We start from the raw sequence: 22,358 nt of genomic DNA, 5'->3' as shown, positions 1-22,358 counted from the left end.
TTAGAAAAGAAAACCTTAATTATTTCCCTGTGCATCAACTTCATGTTTTTAAGAGTAATGTCCAGGGGCGCCTGGGTGGCTCAGTTGGTTGAGTGTCCAACTCTTGATTTTGTCTCAGGTCATGATCTCAGGGTGGTGGGATTGAGCCCCGTGTCAGGCTCTGCGCTCAGCAGGGAGTCTCCTTAAGATTATCTCTTTCCCTCTCCCTCTGCCCCTCCCACTGCACTCTCTCTCACTCTAAAATAAATTTTTTAAAAAAATTTTAATAGCAGTGTCCATATAGTTCCCTATTTACAGTGTTTTGTAAAGATGAAAATACATATTTTTGTAAAAATGAATTATTGATTAAACTATGCGTTTTACTATAACTTATCCTTCCTGTGTTGTCATCTCTCAAACCATAATTTCCTGGCTTATTTCTTTACATCCTGCTCTCTTAGGACTAAACAATTTTTGCTATACTGTATTTGGCTTCTTAGGTAACAATATTTTTCTAGTGGAATCAGCTTAGGGTGAAATGAGAAAATGAGCAACAAAACTAAGTAGAAGAAAAGGAATTCATCATTCCTTCTCGTGAACTTATGAATATTCCCTTTCTGGCCCTTTCTCTACCATTTTATCTATTTGTGCAACTCAAAATACTAAAGAGCTCAAAAATAGATCATCTTATGTTCTATATTATCTCCAGGAATGTAAATCTGACAGTCTAGAGTTTATACTTCTAGAGAAAGATGTTTATAACTCATTAGAATAAACAGACCTTACCTAATCCCAAGATACATAAAAGTATTTCTTGGGAAAAACAAACCCCCAATATTCATTTTCTCTTTTCTCTGAATATCTGAAATTGTACACGTATCAGTGGAAAAGGGGCAGCTCTGACACATCCATGCACTTGCACATGCTGAATATAGACTGAATAGGAAAGTGTTTAATGACTGATGGAAAAAGTAAATTATTTTTATTAGGTTGTATTTCAATATATATCAGAAATGTAAAATCACAATGCTTTAGAGCTGAAAAGAATGTTGGAGGTTGTCTAGTCCAGTGATTCTTTTTTTCAGAATATTTAGCCACAAAGTCCTTCTGCTTAAATGTATGATGAATCCCAGTATATCACATTCTTCTATTGAGGGGCAAAAAGGTAGAGTACCTTAGTACCCCTGAAGTCTCTAAGGGAGCTTCACAAAGCCAGTTTTAAAAGTATTATATAATCCAAGTTCTCATCTTACAGATGAGGAAACTAAGGCACAAAGCAATTGAGTGACATGACTATTTGTAAGACCTAGATGTATGTAACTAACTGCTGGGGAGGTTCGTTCTACTATTCTCTCTGCTTTTGTCTATCTTTGAATTTTTCATGATATAAAGTTTTTAAAAACCTACTAGAGAAACTAACAAGAATATAGCAGATCTTTGGCATTCTCAGCTTTAAATTCTAGCTTGGTATTTTATGAGCAGAGGATCTGTAACATGGCTTGTATTATTTTTCTGAAAGACAAAATGTCATGCCATGAGCCTGTATTTATGCTTAAGACAGCTGGTAAGTCAGGCTCCTAACTACCTGCCCTGAACTCTGTTTTGTAGTTCTCTGCAACTCATCAAATAGCCACCAACTCTTATAAAAGAATGAAACTGGCTGAAAAGAAAGCCAACCACTAGTACTAATATAGGAAAAGAATATCTCAAGAGAAAAATTATATGCTACACTGGCACCTGACAACTTGGTGGTCACGCAGATCTAGGGATGATGTAATCCTCTTGAGTAGCTGGGGCTCTGGAGCATCCATATTCTAGAAGGAAGGAAATTACGATTGTCAGAATGACTTAGTGACTATTATTGTCTCCCAATTTAATTCTTGAGACAACTCTGTGATGCACTATCCATATTTTTTAAGTGAGGACCTTGAGGCTCAGAGGTTAAGGAACTAATTTGTCCAGGGTCCCAAGATTCAAGATTCACTCATTTATTCAGTACATATGCATTGATTGTCTACCATGTGCTAACATTTACCAAACTAAATTAAGACCAGCCCCTGCTCTGAAGGATTCACTGTTTATTTGGGAGATAGACACAGAACATATGATGCTCTCAAGGCATAGAGGAGAGTCCCTAACTATTTTTTCTTAAAAGCCAGGAAAGTCTTCCCTGGGTGGGGGGTGGGGGGTGAGAGGGGGTGGCACTGAGCTAATTTTTAGAGGATGAATAGGAAATTATGAAGCAGAGGAGGTAGGTAAAGACACTCTAGGAAAAGAAAATGACTTGCTTGAGTTTATGGCATTGTTACAGGGCATGAATACCAAGTAGGTGGTATTGTCATTTTAGGTTATTTTTCACATACTCTAAACATTACTGTGAAATTAAAATTTCATCTCTTTCATTCTGTAATTGAGCTATATTACACAATTTCTGATAAGGGATACAAAAACATTTTCAGAACAAAAAGGGGTAACAATAAAAACTGATACTAAGCACTCAGTGATTATTTATTCAACATGACTGAGTTGTCTAGGGAGACTTAGGAGAGCTGCCAAGGCCCAGCTAAGATTTTAGATTGTAAATTTGCCTTAATATCATTCATTCCCCATCGTTAATGAATTTTCTCCATAATGCTTAGTTGCCCCAGTGTTTGAGCAGTTCATGAAGAAGGCTAAAATTATCCAGGGTTGGGGCTCTTCAAGGTTTTGGAGACTACAGAACAAGGGGTGCCAAACTGAAGGTATTGCTAAAAGGGTTATGGCCCTGAAGTCAGGCTACACAGGAAAAGGGTGGAGCCCGAGGGAGACTGAGGTTGGGGGGAAAGGGAAGAGGCCACAGGCCAGGAGCTCTGAAGGCTGGAGAACGGGTCTGAAAGGTGGAGGGATGGAGACACTGTAATCAGGCCACCTGTGGAAGAAGAACAAAGGACCTGGTATGAAAAAGGTAGGACAGGCCGGCATGGGTCATGATCAGTGATTAATGACTGTGACTGTAGGCTCCATTCTTTGTAAGTGTATTTGTTTTGCATATTACTTTTTCTTATGGAATATTGAATGCATGGGTTTTTTTTTTTTCCACTATTATTTTACATTATTTAAAAATCCAGCCTTTGGTAATTGAAGAGGTAGGTCTAGGTCAGACTGCAAAAGGCCTTGTATTACCATTCTAAGGAGTTTGAGCTTTATCTGGAAGGAGCTATGGAAGTGTTTTAAATCAAGGAATAACATGTTCACATGCACACTTCAGAAGGACCACAGTGAAAATAGCACGGATAGAGGGAGGCCGACTAGCGAGGAGACTCTTGTGGTCGTAAGGTACAAAGAAGACCAAACTGAAGTAATTAGTGGAGGCTGAGAAGAGATGATGAATAGGAAAAATATGAGAGAATCTGTGTGATTTGGAAATTGATTGGATATGGAGAAATGCACGTAGGGAGGACCCAGAGGCAGCATCTAGGATTCTGGTTTTGGTTACTTTATGGACCATGATGGCATTCAGAGTTGGGGAATACAAGAAGAAAGCAGATTTGGGAAAAAGAAGATGGCTTTGGTTGGGGATATATTGACCTCAGTGTACTTGCAGGACACATACTTGAAAGTATCCCCAATAGGGGGTGCCTGGGTGGCTCAGTCAGTTAAGCATCCAACTCTTGATTTGGGCTCAGGTGATGATCTCAGGGTCCTTGATCTCAGATCAAGCCCCATGTTGGGCTTGCGCTGGGTGTGGAGCCTACGTAAGATTCTCTCTCCCTCTGCCCCTCCCCCACCCCTACCCCTATTCATGTTCTAGATAGATAAGATAGACTGACAGATGATAGATTTTTTAAAAAGAAAATATCCCAACAGGATGTGCAGTTTTGGAATTTAGGAGATCATATGATAGAAATAATCTATAAATTAAATAGGTTTAATGGTAATCTTAAATGTCTGTTCAAGGATCTGAATAGCCTGAGGATTCTATTGAGATAATATAGTAAGAATTTAAGAATTACCACATAGCATATGTACACACACAATATATTCACATTTACACTTGTGTACATACATGTGTAGTTTTATATGTACATATGTGAACATGCACACACTAATAACCACTACTTTGAAGTGTACAATTTGTTTTATATTGCTTTACATTTTTTTGTTACTGTTGCATCTGGCCAGTTTAATGTTTTATGTAGATTAAAAAGATAAATTCTGTAGATTAAGGCAGCTGAATGACAATTATTGAACTGTCACGAAAATATTAAACTGTGGTGTATTTAATGTGTGGCATTAGCCCCCCACCCAAAGATGTCTACGTTTTAATCCCCAGAACCTGTGAATATGTTGGGTTAAATGGCAAAGGAGAATAAGGTGGCAGATGGAATTAAGGTACTAATCTGCTGACCTAAAATAAGGAGATTATTCTGGGTTCTCCAGATGGACCCAATATAATCCCAAGGGTCCTTAAAGGGAAGAGGTATAATTCAAGGGAAAAGGTAATTGGAAGAGTATCAGGGTCAGAGGGAAATGTGAAATACAGGACAGTTAGAGAGAGATGGGACCTTTCTGGCTTTGAAGATGCAGGAAGGAGCCATGAGCTAAGGAATGCAGGTGGTCTCTGGAAGCTGGAAAAGACAAGGGAAGAGATTCTCCCCCAAAGCCTCCAGGGAGGAATGTGGTCCTGCCAACACCTTGATTTTAGTCCAGTGGAACATATGTCAGACCTTTAACCTACAGAAATGTAAGATAATAAATTTGTGTTAAGTCTCTAAGTTTGTGGTAATGTGTTACAGCAACAAGAGGTAACTAATATACTCAGGCTAACTAATTTTTGGTCGTCTTTATTTTGGAAATACTTTTCTAGTTTATTTTAGTGATCTTTATTTTGGAGGTACTTTGCTAGTGCGTTTTGAATTTCAATGAATACAAAATAACAAAAAGAGAATTGCCATATAGTGGGTCAGTTTCACTGTCCCTTCAGCCACCTTCCTATTTTACCTCAGGTCACCAAGGGATAGTCTCTAGGAGGATGTGTTTTTGTTTTTGTTTTTCTAGACTATCAACCTTAATAGGTTAGGGATGTTTTATTTTAAAAAAAAAGATTCTTGTTAGAACTCACACTTGCCCCTCCCTGCTTCACAGCTTCCACATGGAGATAGAAGCCTTGAATTAGCCAGTGAAAATATACCCATCACCTACCCCAGAGAATCCAGCCCAAAAAGCAAATCTAAACAACTGGAGTTCTTTACAGACTCCCCCTGGGGCAGGTGAACTGTTTACAGAGAACCATGGGTACCGTTTATAAGAAGTTAGTAGAGCCAACAAGAGCTTAGGCACTGGAGCAGGAAGCATGATACAACCTCACAACCTCGGGCACAAAGGGGCTTAATGCCCCCCCTCTGTCTCCCTGCATTGTCTGAGAGTTGACGGCTGAAGCATCCTCCACTGATGGTGCCGGGGACACACGGACAGAGCCTCTCTCTCTTTCCCACACTCCGTGAAGGCAGTGCCCTTTCTGGTCTCACATTTTCTGTTGAGTAAAAATCCTTTTTCCCCCCCATGAATCTTATTCCAGTTTTGAGAAAGCTCATACAGTATGTGTTGATTTTTATTACGCTCACCCTCAGAGGTAACATTAAGCACGCACCTTACTAAGGCTGTATACTGACCCCACATCCAGTCTTTAACACTGTTTCAAGCTTTCAGATTCACCCATCAATCAAGTTCTGATCCTTAGAAATATTTATTTATAGGCCTCCTTCTACATCAATGTCTATACCAATTGCTGGTGAATCTGAATCTCTGGAAGAAGACAGAAAAGGTGGAGAGACTCTCAAAATCCATCTTGGAATAGCAGGTACGGGTGTGTGTGGCGTACTGGTTTTGTCGTTTGTACTACTTGACATCCTAAAAGATTCCCAAAGTCCCACCCAGATTTAAAATTCTTTGGGTAGATGGCTTGATGAAATGGGTCAATAATTATCAGCAGAGTTTTAATTACGCAGTTTTTGGTTAAGCCAATGCTTCATTTGTCTGAAACAGATTGCCCTGACAGATTAAGAGCTAAACGTTGCAGTGACACACACACACACACACACACACACACACACACACACACACACACACACACACACACACACACACACACACCACCCCACCCCACCCCACCCCACCCCACCCCACCCCACCCCACCCCGTATTGTGTACTTCGGCAGGAGTTTGCCTATTCCACATGCCCAGCAACCTGTCAGGTGTTGCTTCTCCTCCCTGGATCACTTTCCTGTCAAGTGGTGCCCAAACATGAGTGTACATCAGAGTCACCTGGTGGGCTTGTTAAACCTGCAGTCGGAGGTTCTGATTGGGTGGATCGGGGTTGGGGCCTAAAAATTGCATTATTGAGTTCCCAGGTGACACGAATGCTGCTTCTCTGGACAGACTCCCAGCCACAGTCAGAATCTGCTCCAGGAGTTAAAAGCAGGGTGGGGAAAATGTTAAACTGGCTGAAGAAAAAAGACTTCGGAGCTTCCTTTCTTCTTTTCTTTCTTGTGAGGGAGGTTATTATTTGAAAGAATGAAAAGAAAGGTGTAGTGATGGGATTAACATTTTCATCACCTTTCTAGATATGCAAAGATAAGGTTTCTTGTTGATAATAAGGACTACAGTTCTCATGATTTAGGATCAATCCTTCGCATACTTTTAAACTTTCCATTAGCTCCTTCTCTTTGGTATTTAAATATTCTGAATTCTTTATTTTTAAAAAAACTCACTGGCCCTACATCCTGTCTACTGCTCTTCTGTGGGTTCATGCTCTTCTTCCTGCAGCCTCCCTCCCCTGCTTCTCCCCTCTTCCCCTTCCCTCTTTCACACCTTTTAGAGCCAAACTTCTAGGAAGAATACTGTGCATTTATTCCTAAACACATGTGACACCTGACTTCTGGCTTCTGCCCTGTCTTATGTCTCCAGTAACATGACTGTCAAATCCTGTGGGCGTTTTTTCTGCTCTCACCTGGCTTGGCCATTTACTCTTTCTTGAAGCCTTCTTTTCCCTTGGCTCCCACCTCTCTGACCTTTCCTTCTCTAGCTTCTTGGGGGCTCTTCGTCTTCTCCCACCTTCCTCTTAAATACTGACGTTCCAGAGTTCAGTTCCCTCTACTCACCGTCCCTGGGCAATATATTCTATACCCTTCGATTTAACTATCACATTCATGTAAATATGAATCAAACACTTCGGTTTACAAATCTGTGTTGCCTCCAGACCTCCCTCCTAAACTCCAGGTGCACATTTCCAGATGCTTTCTGGGAAGGTCCACTTCATGTTCCCTGTTCTACTGAAATGCTTCTGTTTCTCCTCAGCCATACTCCAAGTTCTTTCAGATCAGGTCTTACTTGTCTTCGTACCTCCAGCGTAAGGCCAGGGGCACAGGAGCAATCCACTGCATGGTGACCTGGCGTCCTCAGGGTCCCCACACCTGGCACAAGTCTTCCCAGCCCTTCCTCCTGCATCTTCTGTCTCACTTACCCTTGCGCACGCGAGTACTCGCCAGTCAGGCCCTGCCGCTCGTGCCTGCTAACCACCTCTCTCTCAGCTGGGTTCTTGTGAAAACCTTCACTCCTCCACGCCCTGTCCATCCTGGGGCCTGGATGTAGATTAGTCACATCACACCTTTGCTTAAAGCCAGTGAATTATTTCCTTCTTTAAACCCATAGAAAGTCCCTCACCACCAGGCATCTGTTCATCTCTCTTTTCCCTTCAGTCATATCTGCCCAACTGCCCAGGGTTCTGACTGTACCAGGCTGTCTGCTCTCTGCAAATGAGGCATGCTTTTCCCCGCCAAGTCTCGCCAAGGAGTTGCTGTACGTGCTTAAAGACCTCGAGGTAGGGGCACCTGGGTGGCTCAGTTGTTAAGCATCTGCCTTCTTCAGCTCAGGTCATGATCCCAGGATGCTGGGATCGGGCTCCCTGCTCAGCAGGAAGCCTGCTTCTCCCTCTCCCACTCCCCCTGCTTGTGTTCCCTCTCTCACTGTGTCTCTCTCTGTCAAATAAATAAAATCTTTTTTAAAGGGGGGGGGCACCTGGGTGGCTCAGTCGTTAAGCATCTGCCTTCAGCCCAGGTCACCATCCCAGGGTTCTGGGATCGAGCCCCGCATCAGGCTCCCTGCTCAGTGGGAAAACTGCTTCTCCCTCTCCCACTCCCCCTGCTTATGTTCCCTCTCTTGCTGTCTCTCTCTGTCAAATAAACAAATAAAATATTTAAAACATAAAAATAAATTTAAAAAAGACCTCGAGGTAGCCTCCTCTATGGGGTCTTGCCCCCACTACCAGGTAGTGTTCGATGTACTTATCCTTCTAAGCTCTTAGTAACACTTTCTCAGTGCTTGCCACATTGTATTATAACCACTTCTACCTCTAAACTCTGAGCATTTATTTTGTACTCCCTTTATCTTTTTTTTTTTAAGATTTTATTTATTTATTTGAGAGAGAGAATGAGATAGAGCACATGAGAGGAGGGAGGGTCAGAGGGAGAAGCAGACTCCCTGCTGAGCAGGGAGCCTGATGCGGGACTCGATCCCCGGACTCCAGGATCATGACCTGAGCCGAAGGCAGTCGCTTAACCAACTGAGCCACCCAGGCGCCCCTGTACTCCCTTTATCTTATGTACTACTGGGCACCTGACTTGGTAAGAGCTTAATAAATAATTATTGAATGAATACATTTTGAAAACCAATAAATGAATTAAAATCTGAGCCAACTCTCAGAATAAAAGTCCTATATAATTCCTGATATGAACCAATACTTTGGGTTTCGATCTTGCTGTAGCTCATTTTTGTTTAGAACCACTGTAAAGCAGGCCCAGGGATGCTGGTTTGGATTCATATCTTGGGGCCCATCCAGAAGTGAGAAACCTTTGCAGAAGGGCCAGGTCACTCCAGTAGCCTTGTTGGGCAGCATTCCTTGGTCCAGCTGCATCCAATATCACTTATAGACCTGCTGCTATAATTGCTGTTACTCAGTTGGTTTCCTTTTGCCTCTAAGTGAAAAACAGTTCTAGTTTCCAAATATTTCACACTAATGAAAATCGCCACAGTTTTGCATTCTGAGGAACCTGGTTCTGGAAATATGTAATTGGCATCTGGAATATGCATATTATCAGGGAATGGCTAGAAATGGCTTTGACCCTGGGTTGGTTTTTTGGTTTGGGGTTTTTTGGGTTTTGTTTTGAGTTTTTTGGGGTTTTTTTTTTTTGTACATTTACTTTGAAACTGAATACTATAATCAATTCCTGAGAACTTGTATTCTCACTGCTACATTCCATGCTGTGTTGATTTAAACCACAGACATTTGCCCAAATTATAGCCTAGCACTAGCAATACTAACATTAAAGTTAATGTGCCCTTTAGTTTACTGCTGTGATGGATTTTTTGAGAGCAAGATTTCCTCAAAAAGCACACAAAAACCTGGATATTTTGTGAGTATAAGAATACATCCAACTCATTTTTATTAGAGAAATACTGAATGTCAAAGCTGAAATGGTTTTATTTAAGAGAGTGCTGTTAAATCTTATGAAAAAAACTATTCAGTAAACTAAGTTTTTTGTATTTCTTGCAATGCAGTTGACATTGTACCAATTTAAAAGGGTCTCTTTCACTTTGTAACTAATTTTTCTTGATAATGAACTTGGCAGTTTACAAAATCTGCAGATGAGAATACAAATTGACCATTGACTTGTCGTCAGTCATAGTAACACTGTGTTATGACATATTGCAGATCTTTCAGCAAAGAGTGCCTCTGTTCCAGATGAACTTGGTGCCTGTGGACATTCTAGAACATCAAGCTATGCAAGCCAGCAGTCCAAAGTATCAGGTAGAGGCTAACAGTGAGGTTGAAATCCTTAGACATTTATTGCTCTAAAGGATTAATTGAAATTGCTGGGGTGTGGAAGAAGAACGCTTGATTGCAGCGTATTTGATGTTAGTGTTTTATCCAGAGCGCTTTTCTCTGACAGGGTATAGCTCGTGCCACTCCCGGTCATCCAGTTTCTCTGAGCTCTGTCACAGGAGAAACACCTCAGTGGGAAGCACATCAACAGGAATTGAAAGCATTCTAGAGCCGTGTGATGAAATTGAGCCAAAAACAGCCGAACCAAACCTTGATCCAGCCAGCAAAGAAGATACCGCTTCGGAACTGCTCACCAGGTATCCTTTCAGTCTGTGTTTAAATGGGGAAAAAAAAACAACTTTGTTCTCATAAGAAAAAGGAGGGGGAAAAATTTTTTTAATTATTTTCCAAGATGCCCAGTGAAGCAAGATTCTGTAGAATCTCAGCTGAAGCGAGTCGATGACACCAGAGTGGATGCAGATGATATTGTGGAGAAAATCCTACAGAGTCAAGACTTCAGCCTTGATTCCAGTGCCGAAGGTATATGGGTAATATTAAATGTGCATAGATGTCTGCAACCCCGGTCCGTGTAGTCCGTGTGCTCAACAGGGAAGGGGCCCTACATCACCCTGACTGTTGCACATCAGTAAAATGAATTTCATTGCCCAGGAAAATCTGAAGATAACTTTGTAGCTCATTTCCAGGAATGGATATTAAATTGGGAAAAGAATGAACTTGAGTTTAAAAACATCAATTTTGATGAGAGGTTTTATTGTGTATGCTTCAACGTCCACCGTGTTTATATACCTTATGGCCGATGTCTACGTCTGTTTTGACATAACTGGACACTAGTACTTCACATCACTGTGTAATTTGGAGGGTTGGGTGGTGATCTTGAGATGATAGCGAATAATAGAATCCTTTATTCCTTCCTCAACGTTTTCACTGAGGCTGAAAATTTACATGCCACCAGTTTGAAAGGTGTAATTATCCATGCTGGTGTGAATAGAGAGCAGTTAACAGTGGACTTAGTTTCACTATGTAACTGCTTGTAAAGAGAAATAATTAAACCTTACTTGTGGAAATTTATAGGAAGAGATGTCTTCTTTACTCAGTTTTAAAGAAAAATAGCTTTAGGGAAGTTGATGAGAAATAACTATGAGGATATCTTCTAAATTGCCTGTTTGAAAACATGCGTGCAGTTTTTTAAGTTTTTCATTTCTTTAATACAACTGAAATGTAAAATATGAATGGAGTACAATAGGAATATTATTTGACGACAATCTAGTAAGTGTACCTATAACAAGTATTTTAAATGTGAATTGCAGAAGAAGGCCTGAGGTTATTTGTGGGTCCTGGGGGAAGTACGACCTTCGGCAGCCATCATCTTCCAAATAGGTATGTAGTCCAGACAGTCTCTTAAAGAATACACTGCCTTTTTCTTTTAAATGTTCTTGAGTGGAAGATGAAGGGTACAAAGTTTGTATTAGACTGAGGTTAGAAAACACATACAGTGCTTCCATGAGAAGAATTACAGCTCTGAGTTTTCCTTGAGTATGTTTGAAATTGTTTTATAAGTTTATTTGTTGATTTTTTTTTTTTAAGATTTTATTTATTTGACAGAGAGAGACACAGCGAGAGAGGGAACACAAGCAGGGGGAGTGGGAGAGGGAGAAGCAGGCTTCCCGCCGAGCAGGGAGCCCAATGCGGGGCTCGATCCCAGGACCCTGAGATCATGACCTGAGCCAAAGGCAGACGCTTAACGACTGAGCCACCCAGGCGCCCCTATTAGTTGATTTTTTTAAGTGTGTTTTTAGAATGTATTGGTAGAGGACCAGAAGAGCATTGGGCAAGATGCAATGAAAAGGGATGTTTAGAAAAGAGTTCTTAGGGGGCACCTGGGTGGCTCAGTTGGTTAAGCATTTGCCTTCGGCTCGGGTCACGATCCCAGGGTCCTGGGATCAAGTCCCACATCAGGCTCCCTGCTCCACGGGGAGCCTGCTTCCCCCTCTCCCTCTGCTGCTCCCCCTGCTTTTGTACTCATCCTCTCTTTCTCTCTGACAAGTAAGTAAAATCTTTTAAAAAAAAAAAAAAAAAAGAGTTCTTAGCCTGATATTTTAGAAAGAGCAAAGCAGAATTACCTTTCAGTCAGTGATCTTGTCTGTTGTGAGCAGTTACACAGCCACTCAGCAGCAAACACTTAGTATTAACCTTTTTTGTACTCCCCTCTTCTCCACCCTACAAGAGTCTAACCTACATACTAAGAACAGCTCAGAAAAACCAAACATCATTTTGGGAGTTACTCAGATTCAGATGAAGAAAAGGCACTTTTCTTTGCCAGACTTACCATTCAGATTCCCAGCCCTGCAGCAAATAGTCATGAGCACTGATGCTCAGAACACTTGAGGAATTCTGATCTCTGCCCTGATGTGCACCCCCGATACTCAGTATTTCCACGTAATATTTATGTAGAGTTCCAGGATAAGTCAGAGTTGTGTTAGGGAGCCCTCCTTGGTCCGAGGCAGTTATTTTATTCTCTAATGCTCACAACCTCAAAGAATGTCTCATTCATTTGTTCCACCAGTACTGGTCTTATTGAGTACCTCCTATGTGTCCAGCACATCGCAGGGTCCAAAAGATACGAAGCATAACAGTAAATACCTACAATCAGATGTGATAGGTAGGTAAGAGAGGGACATACAAAGAGACTATGAGGAAATAGTTCATTTGAACTGGGGATTTTAGAGGATGTAAGCACAATTTATAGTTTTCATTACCTCTCCCTGACTTATCCATTCATTAAATTCAGTAACTATTTATTAGGCCAAGTCATGGGTAAGGATGCAAAGCAGAAAGGCCCAGCTCATCCTCAGCTAGCTTGTGTTCCTAGGGTTGGCAAATTACAGCCTGTGAGCCAAGTTGGCCCACTGCCTATTTTTGTAAAAATAATTTTATTGGAATACAACAGCACCTATTTATGTATTACCTATGGCTGCTTTGATGCTCCAGTAGCAGAGCTGAGTAGTATGTAGAGATCACAATGGTCCACGAAGCCTAAAATATTTATTCTCTGTCTCTTTGTAGCAGGTGAGATAGACAAACTAAAATTTATAGCAGTAAGTACTGTAATATAGAGAAGTAGAGGAAACTGAGAGAAAAAGATAGGACCTCACTCAGAGAAAACCTCCTAGACAGTTGACACCTGTAAAGAGTCTTGGAGAGAATTAAGAGGTAAATGGAGGTTAACAGGTGGATATGAGGAAGACAAATATTCCTGGTAATAGGTTCAAATAGAATGAACTTGTAGGTATAATAATTATATCATTATATAATAGTAAATATATGATAATTATAGATAACACTTACTGAGCATTTATTTATGTACCAGGCACATATGTGTTTCATTCAGTTCTTACATTATCTCTTTCAGTACTCACAAAGTACTATCGTTAGTTTTTAAAAAGAGAAAACAAAGAGGTCAAAGAAATGTGCCCAAAGCCTTAAAACTAGTAAGTGATAAAACCAAGATTCAAACTACTGTCTCTTTGAGTCTAAACACATTTGTGATAGCTAACTATCATACCTTGCTGGCCTGTGAATAACCTGACCTACTTAGGGAGTTGCCAGCGAACAGGTACTCCTGAAGAGGGGGCATGGGAAGGAAGCTGTGGGACATGAGGTTGGCAGCAGTCTCAAAGCCAGGTTGTAAATGGCCTCTATCACCATAACAAAGAGTCTATTATCTTTTTTTTATCATGTGCACAGTTTGATCATTCTTTGCAGGAAAGTGATCTATCAGATGGGCATTTTAGAAAACTAGCCATAATTTGTAGCGGGTTGGGTGGGTCGGGGGGAGATTGGAGCAAGGAGAGACTAGGAGAGGCATCTGTGAGGACAGTGATAAGTACGGTAGAGAGAACATGTGTTTTTGAGTTAAAGAGTTTGGGTTCATATCCTAGCCAGACCACTTTTGGGGCCTTGGTAAATCTTTTAATCTCAATGGAATTTTAGTTACCCCTGTTGAAAAGTGGGGGTAATCATGGGATTGATTTAAAGAGTAAATGACATAATATACTCAGTAAGCTCTAGCAATTATCAATTTAGGTAGAAGAACCGCAAACAATACAGTTCCAACCAAAAGGAACCAAAATAGGAAATGCTCAAAGACACAAGCTATCTCTACTCTCATGTCAGACTGCTCAGGGTCCAAGTCAGAATTCCCACCCCTATCTGCTTTACTGATGTTATTAACCTCTGTAAGGCTTATTTTCCTCACCTGAAAAATGGGAGTGATAAATATTACCTAACTCATAGGATTTTACTGAGGATTAAATTAGATAACTAATGTAAAGTATTTAACACAGTGCCTAACACATGGACAGCTCTCAGTATATGCTGGTTGTATATATTGTTGTTATTCCAAGGAAAGAAAAATAATTTCTATTTGAGAGATAATCTAGAACTTAGGATATAAAAGCATTCATAATTTTGAGTCCCACCCCCTTTCCAAATGAATGTTAGAAGAATCATCACCCAATGCATGAAAGCCTAACGTGATAATTAGGGGTTGAAGTAGATGTCACATGCCACAGAAAGGCTGAGAAATGTTAGAGATAGTGTATTATGATGAAAAGAGAATGGGCCATGCAGTCAGACATGGATTTCATTCCTGGCTCAGCCATCATAACCCAGCTTGGCTATAATCCTGACAAATTACATCTCTTACTTGCCACCAAAAAGACATATCGCTGGGGTTAACGACACAGGCTCTGGAGTTGGGCTCCCTGGGTTCAGTCCCAAGCTCCACCGAGTATCAGCTGTGTGTCTTCAGTAAGTCACCCCACTTCTCTCTGCCTCAGTCTCCTTACCTACAAAATAGTGATGATAAAGGAACTCACCTCATAAGAGTTATAAGGCTTAAATTAAGTGAGGTAAGACATGTAAATGACTAAAACAACATCTGGCATGCAGTAAACACGCAAGTACTTAATATGCACTAATTAAAGGTCTCTCTTGCAGAGTTGTTGTGAAGTGCCCAGCATAATACTTGTATACGTAGGCTCTCCGTCACTAGTTGGTGTGATGAAGACAAACGAATGTGTTAGCATCAGACCTATTCTGAGAGAGAAACTGGCAGCACAAGATGAAACTAGAATCATTTACTCAGGCACTGAAGAGGCACAAGAACAATACCTACCTAGTTAAGAAAGTGAACCCATGAGAATGAAGAGAACAGAGCAACAAGCAATAGAGACCTGGGGAGGAACCCCCCCAGTAATCCCCTTGAAGCCTTGTGGGTACAGCCTGACCAGCTCAGGGATGCCTACCGAGGTTGCGGGGTTGCACCTCCTTGCTTGCCTTTGAGACATTTAGTTTCTAACAGAAAGTGCTTTCATTTGTTTCTATTCCTCTCTCTGATTTGTCTTTCATCTCTGGCCACTTTTAAAGATTTTATCACTGGTTCTTAGTAGTTTGGTTATGATGTGCCTTGGTGTGTTTTTCTTTGTGTTTATTCTGCTTGGGGTTCATGGAGCTTCTTGGATCTGTGGTTTACAGTTTTCCTCAAGTTTGGAAATTCTCCAGCCATTATTTTACCTGCCCCTCCTTCTGTTTTTCTCACCTACAGATTCTAGCCCCCAGCCTCCCTGAGCTCAGAAAGAGTGACCCCTGCACTCAGAAAGACCACCTGGCTGTGTTGGGGTTCTCCCTGCCGTGCAGGCTGGAAGGACCCTGCAGGAAACCACTTTGGGCTTTCTTCATTGATTTCCCTTCTCTCAGGACCAGTCCTGCACTGCCTGTTGTCCAGTGTGTGAAACTTATTTTACATGTGCTGTAAAAATGTTCTAGTTATTTAAAGCAGGAGGGAACGTCCGGTTCCTGTTACTCCATCATTGCCAGAGTAGAACCATTTTAGGGCCTCTGAAAGCCAGTGTGCAGGGGCGGCGCTCAGCAAGGTCCCTTCAAATTCTGATTGTCTGTAGCTGTGAATGAATGTTCACTGGTGTTTTGAATGTTCCTGTTTCTTCTGCAGAATGAGTCTGTTAGAACAGGAGCCTCTGAGCAGTCAACTGAAAGGTCCAGTTCAGTCCACAGTGGGCTGGTAACCAGTACATTACTCCCATTTTTTAGAATTTCCTCTTAAAATTCCATGCGGGAAGAGACCAGTCATGGTGGTTGCTTCTGGTCTTCCTGATCTTGGGCATACTCAGAGTGAAATGGTCAGGTAGTGTAGCCCCTGGCATCTTGACACAGGAGGAGATGGGTACTGGTGATAACTTTAAGCAATAATACCGTCCCCTCCTGCTTACTCAGGAGGGCTCAAGGATCCTCACCTAAAAATAAACCCAGCTGCCATCAAAAAGGCACTGTGCTTTTATAGATGGTAGAAAACCTTTATCCTCCCAGATGAAGAAACAATAGAGGGAACATGTGTGTTCATTCCATTATAACCTAGGGCCAGGGCACTAGGTGCATCAGCAATAACAGACCTTCTGTTCATGAGGCCATTACTAAATTTAAATACCTGTTTTAGTCACAAGGCTTGCAAATTTTAAGTTTTTAGTACTCTCCATATTTCCTTAATAGAGGTCAGTCAGTACCTGGAATATCAGGGCAAAGGCTAAGCTGCTATAACAAAGATAACCAAAACTAGAGTGGCCAGGCTGATGAGACAGCTTTGCCTCAAAAGGTGATTCACGGACCCAAGGCCTCTCCATTTTGCCCTTCACCATCTTCCCTACCTGTTGTCAAACTTGGATGGCTACCAGTCCAGAGCAAGCAGTTTCTCTTTAAGCAAGTGAGACAGAGCTGACACATCCCCATCATGTTCCATGGGCGGGGGGGGACTAAGTCACATGCCAACACCCGTCAACAAAGGAGTGGAGGAAGTGTGGCCTCTAGCTGAGAAGTCTGTACAGCCTCTAGCCAGGACCCCGAAGGAGGAGAGGACAGGTTTAGGGGGACAACCAGCAGTGTGCCAAACCGAGCTAATGAAGAAATGATCCCCTCTTCAAGATCACTTCACTTTCGGGGCACCTGGGTGGCTCGGTCGGTTCAACGTCCAACTCTTGATTTCAGCTCAAGTCATGATCTCAAGGTTGTGGGATCGAGCCTCCACGCTCAACAGGAAGTCTGTTTCTCTCTCTCCCTCTCTCCCGCTCCCCCTCTCCATCTGCCCCTCCCCCTGCTTTCACACTCTCTCTCTCATAAATAAATCTTTTTAAAAAAATCACTTCACTTTAAATCTGTATTACACCGGTATAATTTACATTACTGACCACATATAAAGACATTGGCATGGGGCACCTGGGTGGCTCAGTCAGTTAAGTGTCCACCTTCGGTTCAGGTTATGATCTCAGGGTCCTGGCATCAAGCCCCACATCAGGCTCCCTGCTCAGCGGGGAGTCTGCTTCTCCCTCTTCCTCTGCCCCCGCCCCCGCTCATGTTCTCTCTCACTATCTCTCTCTCTCTCAAATAAATACATGAAATCTTTAAAAAAAAAAAAATGAAGACATTGGCATGTTGACTAAAAGAATTCTTATACTTTCTAGAAAGGTACATTAAGACACCACACACTAAAAACAATCACCCATTAACTGCAAGGCCTGGATAAATTGCCAGTCAGTATATACTCTTGGATGAGATTGATTTTTAGGATTTACATATAAACAGGTTTCAAGAAAAGATTTCTTGCCACACGTTAAAGATTTAGGAACAATACTAGATTATTGTAGGAATAAGTGTGACTAGACTAATCCAACGTACTGATGATAAACATTTAATATTTCAAGTATTTTCTATCTGTGATCTCTTTAAACCGTGTGGAAATCAAATCTAGCCGAAAATGCCTAATGCACTATCTCTTTGAGGGCAAGGTTAACCAGAACAGTTTCAAGCATTACAGCTCAAGATCTTGAAGTGTTTTTTTTTCCCCCTCCTGTTGTAGGGTGGGGTCCGGAGCTTATGAACAAGTTGTGATCAAACGCTAGAAGTCAAGCTGGTGAACTGAAGCTTCCCTGGGGGGTTGAGACGTGGGCAGTCAAGCTGTCGAGGCACTTCATTCAAGCACTTAGGAGAAAATGAACATATTTTACAAATGAAGCACGTTCCTCTATTGAGAGGAAAGCCAACACCGATTTCTTCTCGGAAAGTACCCACCACCATCCTGTCCCACCCCCCGAAAGGGAACATCAGAACTGTAGCATCCAGGTGCTGGGCCACGTGTTGCTAGCGGCAGACGGCTTCCGCGGTCACTGCATAGGATAATGAAAAGCCTGCTTTTTCTTTCAGAACATCCAGGTGGGGAAAGCAATGCTATACATCTGAGTACAGCTCCATACTGAAGTATAAAACCTATAGTAGAGGTGCTCAGCAGGTTTGGGCAGTAGTAAGTGAATCATTTGGACCCTATAAATTCTGTCAAGATAGTTATAACCTCTTAAGGAAATCTCCCAGATGCTATCCTACCTACAGTATTGTACTGCTTAGTAACTTTTCTTGATTAAGTAATTGATATAAAGTTTGGGTGTTCATGTTTGGGGGAAAATGTTATACTACAATTTAAACGTGTAGAATGCTTAATTCTCACCGTATCCGTCACAAATGGAGTGTGTTTAAGTCTGAGATATGTGAATGAGTGTAATGCCATTATTTTGCAACATGTATTGTTACTAGTGAATGTTAGATGAGCTGCAGAACTCCTACTAGCGCTATAGATGAGATTCATGGTAAGTTTAATATTTCATAGGTTAAGCTCCCATAAGGCACCTTAAGAGCTGTTCTAACTGAATAATATCTGCTGGTTTCAGGAGTCAGAATTCAGAACAGGAGGAAAATTATAGCATGGTCAGAAACAGTGGCCTTTTCTGTGTAAGTTCAGACTTATATCTGAAACTGAAAATTATTCCAAGGAGGTGGCAGATAAGACAGGGGACAGCTGCTTGACATTACTGACATGGACTCGTGGTTTTCTATTTTAAACTCCGCACAATGGGATACTCTGTTTTTTCCTTTACTGTAACAGTAGTTGTTTTGAGACAGTAGACTATAACATAATCCAATATAGCTTTAAAAGTAAGAATATCTGATCTGGATCCAGTTTAACAAGCTCAGCAGATAGACCATCTTTTTATCAGGTGGGAAGTTTTTCTGGTCTTACATGACAAGTTTTAATGTTCTTGGAGTCACTCAGTCACTGAAGAAAAATGCAGGTTCTATAGAACCAGTAATTCCCAGTCCTTACATTCAAAACCGTGTGCAGAAAAAACACGATACGTTAGAATAACTTTGGTCTAGGTATTTTTGTGTTGGCAAAGTCAGGGGAAAATACATTAAGAAAATATTTCAATGTCCAAATGTAGAGATTTGGAAAAATTTTGAGTAGTTTGTGTTAGGGTTTTAGATTTTTTTAACATTCCAAGGATTAGGTATTCTAAATTAATCCGGTTCTATTGCAAATAGATATTTTTAAAAAGGTGAAACCCCATTTTAGAATCTTTTGAATGTTGAGAGATAGAGTTTGAGTCATCAGTAATACTTTTGTTATTTTATTTTGACAAAGGAAAAGAATTGACCTGACCATTTTAGTCTAACCAAGGAAAACCATTAGCTTAAGTGGTAAAGACTTGCTTGCTCTCTGTGAGTAACAAAGTGAGCTGATCCATCCATTATATATTATTGGGGGGGGGGGGTCAAAGTTTTTAATAGAGATATGAAACTAGTGTTTACAGATATTTATGACATGTTTTAAGAACATATTTTTCTATTTTCAAAATATTATTTCTAGGCTATATTTTTTATTGGCACTTCTGCAAATAATTTTGCCATTTTGATAATGATGAAAGCTATCGATTATAAGCGAAGTTCAGTGAGGACATTCTTCAGCTATGTAAAAGGTCCTGTAGTCCAGGCATTGCCCATCTTATCCTTGCCTGCCCTCGGCCTCCTGATACCTTTATACAAGACTGCCTCTCAGCATTTAAAAGGATATAGAAATATTTTTTTAAAAATGTGGAGATCTTGAAAAGCATAAAAATCATGCCCTCTATAATTTTAGCAACCACCAGATACATCTTGATTTATGTAGTAGGAAATCATTTTAATAGAAACATTGATGAGGGAAAAGTCAGCACAAGTCTGGATTCCTTTTATTTTGTGTGGCATTTGTGGGCATACTTTGCAATCACATTTATTTACAGTCCCCTGGAAATATTTGTTAAAGTTTGTTTAAATGTCTGCCTGGCTTTTCTGGTTTTTCTTAGAGCATGTACTGTGTAGCTATACCTTAACGATATAGCTATTTTTTAAAATTGCTTATTTTTTTAATTTGGGAATTTTTATTTTTTTAAATTTTTAAATTTTTTTTATTGTGTTATGTTAGTCACCACACAGTACATCATTAGTTTTTGATGTAGTGTTGCTTTTTAAATACCAAGTGCACTTTTGGTTCCATTTGGAGTTGAGAAAATTGGATTCGAAAAATTAGATCTTAATAAATTGGTCTTTAAAGTCAAATTTCAAATCACCCAGTCTTGGAGAATTTGCAAATGTATAACATTGTCTTTGTCTAATCCTATCCTAGAGAAAGATTAATGGTATATTAAAGCTATTTATTTGTGGTCAGATAAGGAAGTCTTAAATACCCTGTTTGGGGGAAATACAGAGGCCGGTCCGAAGCCCACTTCCTGCGACTCGAGCTGGTAACTGAGACCAGAGAGGATGTCGGGTAGCGGGCAGAGCAGCCCTGGGCCATCAGTTTGCATTTGGATGGTTGACTCCCCTTTGAGGTGTGGAAGCCTTCCATATTCAGCAACTGTTGTGGATTAGTACTTTAAAATCTGAGAAAGTCTTGACCAAGAATCCTAAAGCCCACCATCCCATTCCAGGAAAATACCATCAGAGAAATGATATCCAAACTAGATTCTTGCGTTTTGTTTTGCTTTTGCGGGAAAACTGTGAGCCGTCAAGGTCCACCACTTAAGCCCATTTGTTACTAGAAGGAAAACAAATCTTCAGCTAACCTCCAACCAAAACATAAGACATCCAGAAGTAATTTTAGACTGAGATTGCCACGCCAACTAGACCACTTTGCAAACTCAAGCTGACAGTATTAAATATTTAAGTGCTCTGAAGTGTTAGGCTACGTAATACTTACATAATCATATAACAGTGCTTAAAAGAGACTGGGCTTATATGATGGGGTTGCATTTTATTTCAACAGGTCTAACTGGGTCAGTTCAGAAATTATACTTGGTCCGTTCTCTTAGATGGTACGTCATGTGAATATATTCAAGTACTGTAATTGAAATTATTAATGCCCCTTTCTGTGTTGGCTTAGGTACTATGCATAATTTTAATAGCTGAGATGTTTAAGAATATAAAGTCTAAAAATATAAAGGATGAAATAAATTTAAAGACTACTCTGGAAATAAAGGCCTTATTACCTTAGATACATGATTTTTCATAAGAGAATATATACACAGTATATTTTAAATAGTCATGTGGGTGGTCTCTACTCCCTATATGACAAAGTGGCAAAATTTTTTATTTACAACAACATAGTCTGCACTTACAAATGTTTATGTTCATCTTATATATATAACAAAATTCTCTTGCTGATATTCATTGACCAAATCCCATGCAGAGGAATACTTAGGATATATTGATTGTTTTTTGGAAATACATCTTATTCTGGAAGTTGATACAACTTGTGGGTAATCATGTAAATGTTTATGGAAAAAAAATTGTTATGGAAGTGATTCCATTAGTATTGTTCTAATACTTGGAAAATGACCTTCATATTTATATATTTCTTTGACTGTACAACTATAAATCCAGGAAGTTTTTACCCAAAAAAATTTATTGTATTTCTAATAATGTAAAGGTGAATCTTTTACCTGTTAAATAAAAATCACCTTAAACTTTACAATGTGTATACTTTAAAATGTCAGTTAAGATTCTGTCAGAAATCGGTCAGATTCTTGCCAAGGTAAGAAAACAGAAGTAAAAGGATCAGTATAACTTCACCCTGATGGTTTCCCCTCATTTATTACCAGGTGGTGTAGCACAGACTTGAATCCTCCAGTGAAAGACCCTTCTTTTGAACTCTGAGCTTCACCCTGCAGTGGAGGGAGGCGGGGGATAGGGCATGGGCTCTAGAGTAAGACAGACCTGAGTCTGAATTCAGGCTCCCTTCTGAACCTGTTTCTAATCAAGGATGGAGATAATACTATCACTGACTCTTCTGTGTTATGAGCAAGAACCCATGAACTATTAGGAATATACCACAGTAAGCACTCCTATTGGGCCAAAATTGGCCTTCGTGCAGCATCTACATACATACCTTCATTCTAGTGCTAGACACATAGAAGATGGTCAATAAAGAGGCCACCATTAGAGGGTAAGATCCTCACGGAAATGATGCTCAGTGCCACCACTGTCCAGACTATTCCTCCCTTTGACTAGGTCCTCACAGGGGAACAGCGCCAGCACGGTCCCTTTGCTGATACTCAAATGACAACAG

General features: G+C 40.6%; 1 protein-coding gene across 2 annotated transcripts in view; it reads left to right on the top strand.

The window, feature by feature from the left end:
• Nucleotides 1-21,794, top strand: part of FAM102B (family with sequence similarity 102 member B) — an 84,399-nt gene extending 62,605 nt beyond the window's left edge. Inside the window, exons 6-11 of one of the 2 annotated variants that reach the window (XM_032422226.1) lie at nucleotides 5,715-5,818; nucleotides 9,728-9,823; nucleotides 9,966-10,155; nucleotides 10,251-10,378; nucleotides 11,167-11,236; nucleotides 17,784-21,794. In XM_032422226.1, the coding sequence (XP_032278117.1) occupies nucleotides 5,715-5,818; nucleotides 9,728-9,823; nucleotides 9,966-10,155; nucleotides 10,251-10,378; nucleotides 11,167-11,236; nucleotides 17,784-17,826 (631 nt within the window). In that variant the 3' untranslated portion in view covers nucleotides 17,827-21,794. Of the gene's footprint in view, nucleotides 1-5,714; nucleotides 5,819-9,727; nucleotides 9,824-9,965; nucleotides 10,156-10,250; nucleotides 10,379-11,166; nucleotides 11,237-15,464; nucleotides 16,875-17,783 lie in introns of those variants that run through there. The other variant, XM_032422234.1, reaches the window with a different exon arrangement.
• The last annotated feature ends 564 nt before the right edge of the window (nucleotides 21,795-22,358 follow it).

The sequence above is a fragment of the Phoca vitulina genome, unplaced genomic scaffold (assembly GCF_004348235.1).
Source record: "Phoca vitulina isolate PV1807 unplaced genomic scaffold, GSC_HSeal_1.0 scaffold2, whole genome shotgun sequence".
Lineage (NCBI taxonomy): Eukaryota > Metazoa > Chordata > Mammalia > Carnivora > Phocidae > Phoca > Phoca vitulina.
Note: the sequence above shows the minus strand (reverse complement) of the source record. Positions and strands in the feature narration are given on the sequence as shown.